At 31.6% G+C, this 11,461-nt stretch overlaps 1 protein-coding gene across 2 annotated transcripts; it reads right to left on the bottom strand.

Moving 5' to 3' along the window:
• Positions 1 to 5,068: 5,068 nt before the first annotated feature.
• LOC18041727 (protein-tyrosine-phosphatase PTP1) lies at positions 5,069 to 9,796 on the bottom strand. 2 transcript variants are annotated; one of them, XM_006434575.2, is made up of 8 exons: positions 9,318 to 9,796; positions 9,126 to 9,208; positions 8,786 to 8,926; positions 8,042 to 8,176; positions 6,997 to 7,145; positions 6,766 to 6,907; positions 5,954 to 6,039; positions 5,069 to 5,828 (listed from the first exon to the last, which is right to left on the bottom strand). In XM_006434575.2, the coding sequence occupies exons 1-8, from the start codon at positions 9,607 to 9,609 to the stop codon at positions 5,825 to 5,827; spliced, it is 1,032 nt and encodes a 343-aa protein (XP_006434638.1). In that variant the 5' UTR covers positions 9,610 to 9,796; the 3' UTR covers positions 5,069 to 5,824. The 2 variants fall into 2 exon arrangements, with proteins under 2 accessions (XP_006434638.1, XP_024040139.1); XM_024184371.1 differs by lacking the exons at positions 5,069 to 5,828; positions 5,954 to 6,039 and having other exon boundaries at positions 6,773 to 6,902.
• Between the last annotated feature and the right edge of the window lie 1,665 nt (positions 9,797 to 11,461).

Consider the following 11,461-nt stretch of genomic DNA (forward strand, 5'->3'; position numbering starts at 1 on the left):
ATTAGAGTTAAATATTTCATTTACTGCTCATTATTAATTATTCTTGTTGTTACCATTTACTGCTCACTTTCGGACTTGTAGCCATTAGCCAGTAGCCACCCATTACTTTCACCCATTCCAAATTTTCTCTGAATCCCACTGTCGCCCTTGGAGCGCGCCCCTTTACGCGCCATCTTTTCATCTTGTTTGGAGTTTTGCCTTCCAACAATTTTGGTTAAAATTAGTTCAGAAAGCTCTTTAAAAATTTTTTAATTCACGTCCTTAAGAGCCTTCCTTCCTATCCATTGGTTCTTGTTTATAAAAGAAGGATGAGCTCAACTGGATTATACAAAAAAAATTTAGATTATAAATGAATAATTATATATAAGAAACAAAAACAAAATTGAAGTGACTAAGGATATGAGTAAAGAAAGAATATAAATTAAATAAGAACATAATTTATTATTTTATTTTTAATTATAATGATATTGTAACAAATGTGGATATCATTTTGTTCATAAAATATTTTGTGTGGAAAAAAAATAAGAGATGTTTAATTATAAAAAACTCAAGTGTAAAATCAACTCAAAAAATATGCTTCTACATCAAATGAAAATACCCAAATCTTCTACTTCAAGAATAAAATAAAAATTAATCCACTGTATGATTAAATAAAATTAGATTTATTTTGTAATATATGCCTGTATTTTTCCTTTACGAAAATTGTAAAGGGTTCTCTTAGGCGAGTTTAATTCACGCGCCTTTTAGGACACTGTCCAAAGCTTTCTCTCTCTCAGTCCCTCTCACCAAAATGGTACAGTGATTAATAAAAATCACATGGATTGATTTTGAGGGCAAGAATTTGCAGCTAATTCACGTTAATCGTTTTTCTTTTTCTTTTCTTTCTTTTTTCTTTTTCATCTTAATAATTTATGAACACATGCACAATAGCAAAAAGATTTCTCCGATTTCAAAAAATTCGGCAAGTTGATCCTTTTAAGTTTCGAAATAAAATCACTCAATTTGTTTACCAAGTTGATTAATGGTCAAACCTAATAATGTAATGACATTAAAGTCTTTTTTCTTTTTTTCTTCTTCTTTTTTTTTTTTTTGGTTTAAACCATCCGATTTCCGGCGACCGCATTGGGCCCCGACTAATTCGGATTCGGGGTGTAGTCACAGTTAAGGCTCTTTACCCCTCCCAAATGGTGTGTTTAGTGAGGATCGAACCCGAGAGCTCTTCTCACTTACCCAGCCTGCGCCGCCAACTGAGCCACAACCGTTTGGTTTTCTTCTTCTTTTTTTTAATATAACACATTTATACACACACATACACGCGCGCGTGCGCGCACACACACATACCTACATATATATACAAAATAAAAAACAAAAAGTAGACTATATTAAAATGAGTATAAAATTAAAAAAAAAAAGAGATTAAGTAGAAACACTAATTGCTTATGTATATTTATATATATATAACTCTTCTTTAACAATAATATTTTTATTTTAATAGATGAGGATATTACTAAAAAAATTGTTTTTAATATTAAAATTTTATTTTTTTATATTTTAATGACAACTTCACTTCAAAATGAATATAAGAATATATGTGTGTGCGTAAATAAATTTCTTTCAAACTATGTACGTGTAAATGGTGCGAGGCGAAAGGAGAAATGTCACCATTAAGAATATTCTTAGGGTTAAGGCAAAGTCGAATTAATACGCATTGATTGGCCCCAAGTAAGTGAATGACGCTTTAGATTGTATGTACGCGTATGTATACTTTGGACTGTTTCTAGTCAACCTGCAAGTCATGAAAGAAAATCCTCCAAAAGAAAGAAAATTAACTTAAAAGAGGTCGTGGCGAATGTGGTCCATTCTTTAGTAATCATCCAATTAAGTTTGTGGGTTCACATGTACTTTTACATTCCTATAATAATATATCTTCTCTTCTCTTTCTTTTGAAATTTCTGCAACTCTCGTCGATTTTTGAAGTCCAGTGTTTAACTAATATAAACTATTTTAGACTATTTTAGACTTGCCTTGTTAGTAAGTTTACAGCAATAAAACGTGAGATTATTAAGGAAAATAATCTCAGGTCCTTTGAAAAATAATTACTCGGTAAATAAACAACATAACATGTGCAGTCTGAAATATATATATATATATATATATATATATATATATATTAGAAAATAGAAGTTATGCGCGGATGAGACAAATTTATTATGCGGTTAATAAAAATTGTAATGTCTTTTAAAATATTAGATCGACGCATTTTTGTAGACAAAAATGTTGTAGAACAATAATTTCACTTGGTCCTGGTGGATAATTTTATTTATTTAGAAAACGCGTTTTTAGGTGAGAAATTTGACACTAAAAAGAACCTTATGTCTATTAATGTGGATGTACTTACGGTTGGGGAATTCTATATACATATATGGGTTCCTCTATGATGCTGTAATTTTTTTTACAGCATCAATAATGTATTAATTGTGAACCATTAGATCTAATCAATGATATTCAATATTTATACTAAAAAAATAATTTAAAAATAATGATAACCGTTCAAGTGTGGATAATTTTTGTAAAATAATTGTGACCACCCTTAAAGTTTGAAACAATTTCACTTAAATAATATATTTTATTTAAAATTACTTTTTAGCCCTCCTTTAAATTTGTAATATGATAATCTCTTTTAAATAAATCTTCCAAAATCAGTTACTATTAAGTATAAAATATAATATCAAATAGGTTATTTAACACAAAGTCTTGTAATAATTTGTATTGTATGAATTTAATTACAAACCATTAATACCTAAACAATAATGATAATAGAAAGCATTGCAATAAACTATTTTATATGTGTTTTATTAATAATACTATATGAGTCACAACAAATGAGAAATATTTTATGCACCAATTATTATTGAAAAATATATATGTCTATATAACTATAGAGTGAGAAATATTTTGATTTAAATTTTTATCAAAAAATTAAACTATTTATTTCATGCAATTTAATGGTGGAGGATATAACATTATGAAATGTTGCTTTGACTTTCAATATCAACCATTACACTATGAGATATTAGTGGCTCAAATATTGTGCCAAAATTATAAGTTAAAGTATCCCAAACCATATCTTTATAATGGAAATATAAAAACATACAATGATTTTTTTACTCATTTTGTCCATTAAATATTATTTGATGTAATATTTTATTTATTGTCACTATTAATTATCATAATAAAAGTAATGACTCTTCGTAGCATAAAAAATTTATAATTACTATCAAAGAAAAACAATAAAATAATCTTTCATGATTCATAAACTAAAGTTAATTAGGAATATGTGTTAGATTTAACTTTTATGAAATTAACAAAGTGACATTTGAAAATAAAATGAAAACAAGTTTGTGAAAGTTAAATTTTATAAGGCTGAGATAATTTTCTACCATGTCAATAAAAATCTAAAAATATAAATGATTTTCTTTCACTTTTTTTCCCACGTAAATATTATTGGAGGTAATATTTTATTTATTGTCACTATTAATTATCATAAAAAAAGTAATGACTCTTAATAACATAAAATTTTATAATTACAATCAAAGGATATCAATAAAATAATTTTTCACGATTCATAAACTAAAGCTCATTAGGAATATATATTAGATTTAACTTTTATGAAATTAACAAAGTGATTTTTGAAAATAAAATGAAAATATATAGGCTTATAAAATTTAAAATTCCTATCATGTAAGGATATTAATTGTAAGATAAATATAAAGTTCAGAGAATAAGTATGTTAAATGGGTGTTAAAAATAATACATACTTCATGATCAATTATACAATGACCCTTAATATTATATAAAATAATGAGTATTTTAATATACGATATTAAATTTTATTAAACCATGTGTGATCAAGTAATTTTTATGTTACAAGCAATCTCAACAATGAGTTTATTGATGTAACTATGACATTTACTTAATTATATGTACTTAGTTGTGTTATTTATTACTATTATATCATATATAAATTTTACAATTGCAACTTATTTATTTGATTTGTGTTAAATAACCTACCATTATATTCTATACTTAATGGTAATAGATTTTGGAAGATTTATTTTAAAAAAATTATCACATTTCAAATTTAAAGGAGGATTGAAAAATAATTTTAAATAAAATATGCTATTTAAATGAAATTGTTTCAAACTCTAAGGATGGTCATAGTTATTTTACAAAATTTTTCACCCCTTACACGTTTGTTAACCATTTACTATTATTTTTTTTTACTACAAATATTGTATACCATTGATTAAATCTAATGGTACACAATTAAAAATATTATTGATGTTGTAAAAAAATTACAGCATCATAAAGGAACCCATATATATATATATGTTGCAAGTAGATGATGGGGGTGGTTGCTCATATTTTCAACTAAAGACCAAGTCCACCGACGACCCTTAAGAACATGGAACTGTTGTGGATCAAATTGGGGCAAGTATTCATATTATGTTATACAAGTGAAGAATTCAAATCAATAAAAGTTAAGGAGGCATCATCATCACCATCACCATCACCATCATCATCATCATAATAATTATAATAAGAGAGAAACTTAGAAAAGGCCCTCTTTCTCCGTGAATTCATGACTAAATTATAAAGTCTAGTTTGAAAATACACAACTTTTTTTTTTTTTTTATCTAAAGGTGAATAGACATGTATCTCACAATAGAAACAAGACGTTTGGGGCCTTGTCTTCACCATTACACTTTTTTATATATTAATTAGTCAAAAGCATTTCAAGTTTCTTTTTTTAAAAACAAGAAGTAATATTACGTGTACTTTTAGAAATAAAGAATTTATTTACTTATTTATTTTGGTTTTAAGAAGGATAGAGAGATTTGATCGATCGAACATCAATATGTAGTATGTTTTTGTTTGTTTGTTTGTTTTTTTTAATTTTAATTTTAAAGCATAAGCTGGGTAAGTAAGGTGTAAATATTTATAACATCCATGGCTTGGGGAACTGTGATTCTCCAATTTTGTGCAGCTCCGTGGCTTAAAAGGTCGATTGGGAAATGTAATTGAAATTACGTTGAGAAACAAAGTGCGGCTAATTCAAAGAAAGGCATCAATTACATGTCGATAATAATTGCACGCAACAAATAAGATTTGGTTCAATCAGCATGATCAATCTCGTCCTACGTGATCTTCATCGAATTTCAAAATTTCATTGGGTGGCCTTGCTCTTCCTTCAATCCGTGATTCTACCAACGAAATATTTGAACACTTTATTGTGCTGCTGTCCCATGCAAAGTTGAAGATCAAGTGTACTGTGCACATTAAGTTGAGGTTATTTGATCTAGAATAGAGTCCTCCAGTACGGACGTTTTAAACAATTCCTGGATGGGTGGTAAATCAGATTACATTTGAGAATCTTCAATTTCATTTTAAGGACACAAGTCTGAACCAACTTCTGTAGTTGCATTATTCAGTTCTACAGAGAAAATTTCAACTATCCACCAGTGGATCGGCATCGCGCAGAAGAAAAAGACAGGCTCCTCGTAGTAGTGTTTGCAAATACAAATATATGGGACTGAGCCGGGAGTGACAACATCTCTGTTCATTTCATCCACCAATTTGAGGCAACTTCTTGAACATTTCAGGAATGAGACACCACGCCCAGCTTCTGTAGCAACTTTGAAACACAGTAAAACAAGTGCCTAATTGTATACTTTCTCCAACTTCAAGTGAAAGAAGCATGCAGCTCCAACGTCATTAAACATTGTTCGGTATCAGTTTTAGTCAAGGGCTAACAGTCACCAATCTAGCTGCAATACATAAGAAAGAATTGCCGGCTCAGCGAATGCATTCTGTGGGGCATTTTATGATGCTAAGAGTGAAGGGCATGTGGTGTGTAATCTGTAAAAGCTAAGAAAATCTAAAGAATACCTACCATTTTGAGGCCCTTTCACTGTTGAAACCTGAGATTAAGTCTTCCAGTTCATCAACGATAGCTTGATGGCAAAAAATATATTGCTCCTATTAAACAAAAACTTGTCAAGGAATCAATAAAGATACAACATATATCAGTTGTAGAAATCTAACAAATTGCCAATATATTTTAAAATGATAGCTCCTAATAAGATTTTAAACCTAAGAGGCCTCATAACTAATTTTGCAATTGACACAGAATTTACATCAAGAAATGCCTCAAGTGTGGAACGTGCAGAACAATGTTCTTCTTCATCCCCCCACCCCCCTCCCTTTTCCTCTTTCTTTTGGGCCAAATATCAGGATTGAGGAGATTATTATAAATTGGTGAGGATCTTTTTAACTTCATCTTTTTCACTTAAATTAGTAAACAAATCCACACCCATTGGTTTCATCCAATCCATAGTTAAAACCCATAGTCAAACGTAGCATTTTTGTTGCTAACTCATTAACCTTACCTATGGTTGGACTGGATAGAATCAATGGCTAAGAATTTGTGATTGCAATTTTCAGCAAAATTTTAGTTAAAAGATCCTTACACATTTTTATAGAACAAAGAAAAATTCCACTTTTCCGAGGTAATCAGTTTTCCCATTTATTTATAAGCCAAACACCACCAACTTAAAAAATTCACTAATTCACTGCCCTGATATTGATTCCCTACAAACAAGGATGTCAACTCGCTGAAATTGGTGTTCAAAAGCTCAGATGCATGATAAGAAATAAGGAATAAGAAAAAGAAACGAGGCTTTGGACCAAGAAGGAAGACAATACCATGGTTTGAACCATTCCAATTCGCTGAGACCTAAATACCTTTATGGTATTAGCAAGATCCAGTGCAGACATGTCTCCAACAAGTATTCTCTGGACTGTATTATGAATTGTGCAGTATGCACCAGTTCTCCCAATACCTGCACTGAGCAAAGATAGAGACTCTCTCAGCCTCGTAAATGGGGGAATTACCAAACATACTCAGACGATTGATGTAATAAACATGAGCTGAACCTGCAATGCACCACTATTGGGCCAAAATTGGGTGGTAAGTTATAAATTCTTTTCAAAATTTCACGAACAGCAAGAGTGTCCCGGGGAACTCCATGGTCAGGCCATTCAGGGTACTGAATGTGCAAAACAGACATAGGTGGTTCTTCCGACTGTAGCAAAAATAACATAATAGAAAGAGGAAATTAACATCTAATTCTTCAAGTAACTGTAATAAATTTAAGAATGAACATTTCAAAAGATAAAACAGGGGCAGAAAGAATTAGCAATAAATTTGTTTGGTGAAAGTTAAAACTATTATCAGCACCAAAAATTTGTTGTAATATTTGCAGTTGGGGCTTTGGTAAAGTGGATGCGGTGCTATTAAATCTGAGAGCATATACTTATTATACGTTGCTGCACATGCTAATGACTATTGCTGAATCAACTGGGGAGAGTGAGCTTGTGTCATCTGAGTTACCAGTACTTCTACTATTACTTTGAGATCTAAGGACTTGGGTTTCTAGTTCAAACTAAGATCAACTGATCTCAACTTAGCCAACTCACCCAGCATTTTCCCCACAGAACTACTCTGCTATACACCACCAACACCTATAGTAGAACCTTTGAGCGAAGACCATCAAACTCAATCCTAATTTCCGTTATGAGATCCGCACTAAACAAGATCCAAGACCCTCAATATACAGCGGTCTTCCTTCCAAGCGCACCATCTAAATGTAGATAGACTTTCAGGGCACTGATTGTGCCATTTTATAATCTAACCATCCACAGTTGGGGGTTAATGACTTAATGTCTTACCGCTATGGTAAATATCTTAAGCCTTGAGTTAGCCACCAAAGATAATAGATGCAATCCTGTAGTCTTTTATCTAAATAAATAAACAGAAAGAAAATAATTAAGAGCTTATGTATCCTTAATAATTTTAACCTCAAAAATAATCTCTGCCACTGGTCCATAATGTTTCATGGTTTCTGCAGGAGGTTAAGCAACTTATTAAGGATCATAAGCATTTCTTTAATAGATAGGTTAAGAAAATAAAATGCCTCACCTCTTTGTAGTTCACCTCTAGGTTCCGCAATACCAATGCAGTTTCTGTAGTTTTTATCCATTTAGTCAGAATGCCTATATTACCAAATTCTCTAGGACCATCTTCAGCTTGAAAGTAATCTCCACATTTTACCATCTGCACGTAAAATTAAAAATAAGAAATGCAGAAAGACTTAAACAAAAAGAATACAGTCAGGTTCACCACTTAAATGAAAACTATTAAACAAGTAAAGACTATGTGATGAAGTCATCTGCAACAAGTTGACTACAACAGGCTCACTATTTTCCACAAGATGAATGGCAAGGCAAGTCAAAGAGCACATATCAGAGATATTCGAAGATCAAACAAGCAAAATCACAATCAATACCATACTGTTGAGCTGTTTAAAAAGTTGCACCACTTTTCATGCTCCCGAAGCATGACAAGTATGATACTTAATCATTATTTTTGAGCATTTCCACAGTTAAGTAATAAAAGTTTCTTCTCTCTTGGGTAAGAAAGGAAAAATGTATACCATAATAAGTAGCAGCTTGCATTTCCTGAAAAGGTTTTACAAGCTAAAGTCAACAGTTACTTCAGCCTTCATAGATTACCATATATTTCAATGCCTTACCCAGATTATTAATTTATTATTTACTTATTTACAGCATTCATGAAAATACATGCACGACAACAAAAACTAGCATATGGCCAATTCAGCCACTTTCAAGATCACTATATTCGTCAAGGTAGATTGAAAAATACCTTGTAATTGTCGACCAACCGAGTAAGCATCACAATCACAGGGCAGTGATACTGTATGACCATCTCCCAGAAGTCCTCATAAGTGTGAGGTAGTGGACCTTGTGTGGCTATGAACTGAGAAACTTTTTCAGAGGAAGATGTCTACCAACAAACAAACAGAAGGCATAACTTACAATGACATTTATTAGCTCAAACCATTGTAACATAAATATTTGGACTCGAAACTAGACACAAACTCCAGCCTTCCATCTATCCTACCGGGTACCAAGTAAGCATTAATAAATAACATCCGCTACCCAGCTGTAAAATTAAAATATGTGGGTATTTAACATTGGCTCACCGAGATTAAGCTGGCATTGATATACCCTCTAGCAGCCGGCCTATAATCCTTGCACTGCTTCAGAACAACCCTATTTTTGTCAACTGAATTTGAAATAAAACAATCCAATGGTCAACGTTCTTTTGGTTAAATTATGAAAGACACAATAATTCATAAATATGGGCTGAAAAATGAATAGAAGAAAGAAATTACAAGGTAAGATATCTGTATATCGATTCTTGCTCAAATTGACGCCATCAAGAGCAACGGTGCAGCCTCGCGCCATTTCAGATGGTTTAATTCGACTAGCCTGCAAGCGGGCAAATTCTTGGGAGATTTCTTGGGACTTGTTCTGAAGCTTCTCTTTGAAGAAACTGAGAGCTTCAGAGCAGTGATTGTACTGATCGGCCGTGAGCGAGATTCTGGGAGGAAAATCAACGGCTGAGAATTCAAAAGGTTTCGTGTTATGAGGAGTGGAGTGGTTGCCGGCGGAGGAAGCGGCCATGGCCGATTTCCGGCGACACCGAGGGCGCTTTGAAATGAGATTTCCCAGCCTCCTCGTGTTTCTGCCTCTTGTGGGCTGGCTGCAGATTTTTGCGGGATGATTGCGTTGTGTTTGCCTTCTTTTAACTCAACGAGTTGGCAGAGAATTGGATTGGATGCTTTCTCGCCTTTTGTTTTCTTTTGTCCTTTTTTTTTTAATATTTTTTTTTCTTCTTCTATTAATTAGTGGTTTTATGATTAGCTTCGCTGTCATTTTAGGATTGTTAAAGGGCAAAGAGATCAAGCGAAAACGAAAAGTGTTGCCTAATTTATAAATGATTGGGTAATTAGTTATAATTTTCTGTCCTTCTAATTTGATCATAATTGGGGGTGCTTTTGTTTGGGGTTAGATTATTTATATACGTTTCAATCTAATCTTAGTTATGCCAACCAAACGAAATTAAAATTAAAATTTGTATTATTTTACTGCCTAATTATCAATTTCATTAAATATATGGATATAATTAGGTGCCATTTGTTTTGAAGTTATAACTTATAAATATCATAGTTTATTTTTTAAAAAAAAATTATAACTTATAAATGATGATCATAAATAAAATATAAATAAATAACATAAATTTAAATATCTAATAATTAATAAATTAATATTAACATACAAGCAATTTTTCTTCTAAGCTAATAGCCTAATTCAATTACTTGAATAATCCATAGTACAAGTAATTTTTCTTCGGGTTATTTATCGTCAGCCCCCACATGTTTCGACAATTAGTGCCGCGCACCCACATATTTCGATCATGTGCACTGCGCTCCCATTTTCATAAAAAAATCTGTTAATTCCAACTGTTTATGCTGTTATTAACCTAAAAGACCATACTACCCCTAAGCTGAATTGCATTGCATCAAAAGTACAAAAATACCACTTACAACTTATAAAATTTACATTGAGAAATAAAAATTAATTATAATAATATAAGTTTTTACATTTTTCAATATTATATTGAAACAATTTTTTCTTATTTCATTATCATAATGAAATTGTAAAACCAGTAAACTTCAAGATGAGAGACAAAGCATGATTCCAAAGGGAAAGACAAAAATCAAACACAAAATCATCAGTAGATTACAAAATAATTCCAATAATCCCACCAAAACAAACAAAACCCAATAATAAAGAAACCTAAGATAATTATACCAAAATTTCACTGTAAAATTCTATTACAAAAGAGACCCAAACCAAGAAAAAATTAACAAAAATGAACTAAAAATAAAAAACCCTACATTAAATTATAGAGGTGGCGAGAACGGCAGCTGCTTTAGGCGGTGGCGTTGGCGGTTTCGAGCGATGACAGATCACGTAGCGTGCGCCATTTTTGTTGTTGTTGATTCAAGACAACGGCAGATCACGTCGGTAGGTAGCAGTAGTGAAAGGCAAGAAGAAGAAGAAGAAAAAAGAAAGAGGAAGAAGAAGAGAAGAAAAAAATAAAATAGAGAGAGAGAAAAAAAGAATGAAGGATAAAAGTATTTTTTTTAGTTTTTATTTATTATTTAATCTTATATGAAATTATCATTTTATCCTTTTTTCGAGTTAAGTTAACAGTAGTTTGACGGAAATGGGGGCGCGATGCACATGGTCAAAACTTGTGAGTGCGCTGCACTAATTATCGAAACATATGGAGGCTGACAATAAATAACCCTTTTTCTCCTATAACATTAATTAATATTAATAATATGCTTAATTTTTGCTCTAACTTTTTATAACAGTTTACCGTCGTGTGAAACCTTTTATACAGCGGACTTATTATTTTAGTTGGGGGGAGAAAAGAGTGGGGGGTGGGGGGCAAAGAAAGGGGGGA

The sequence above is a fragment of the Citrus clementina genome, unplaced genomic scaffold (genome assembly GCF_000493195.1).
Source record: "Citrus clementina cultivar Clemenules unplaced genomic scaffold, Citrus_clementina_v1.0 scaffold_5, whole genome shotgun sequence".
In the NCBI taxonomy this organism is placed as follows: Eukaryota; Viridiplantae; Streptophyta; class Magnoliopsida; order Sapindales; family Rutaceae; genus Citrus; species Citrus x clementina.

Excerpts from the sequence above, each read along its gene's own strand:
- LOC18041727 (XM_006434575.2), bottom strand. The coding sequence starts at position 9,609 with ATGGCCGCTTCCTCCGCCGGCAACCACTCCACTCCTCATAACACGAAA. Across the intron at positions 8,927-9,125 it reads TCAATGCCAGCTTAATCTCG|ACATCTTCCTCTGAAAAAGT; the intron begins GTGAGCCAATGT and ends GTTTGTTGGTAG. Across the intron at positions 6,040-6,765 it reads TTGGAATGGTTCAAACCATG|GAGCAATATATTTTTTGCCA; the intron begins GTATTGTCTTCC and ends TTTGTTTAATAG.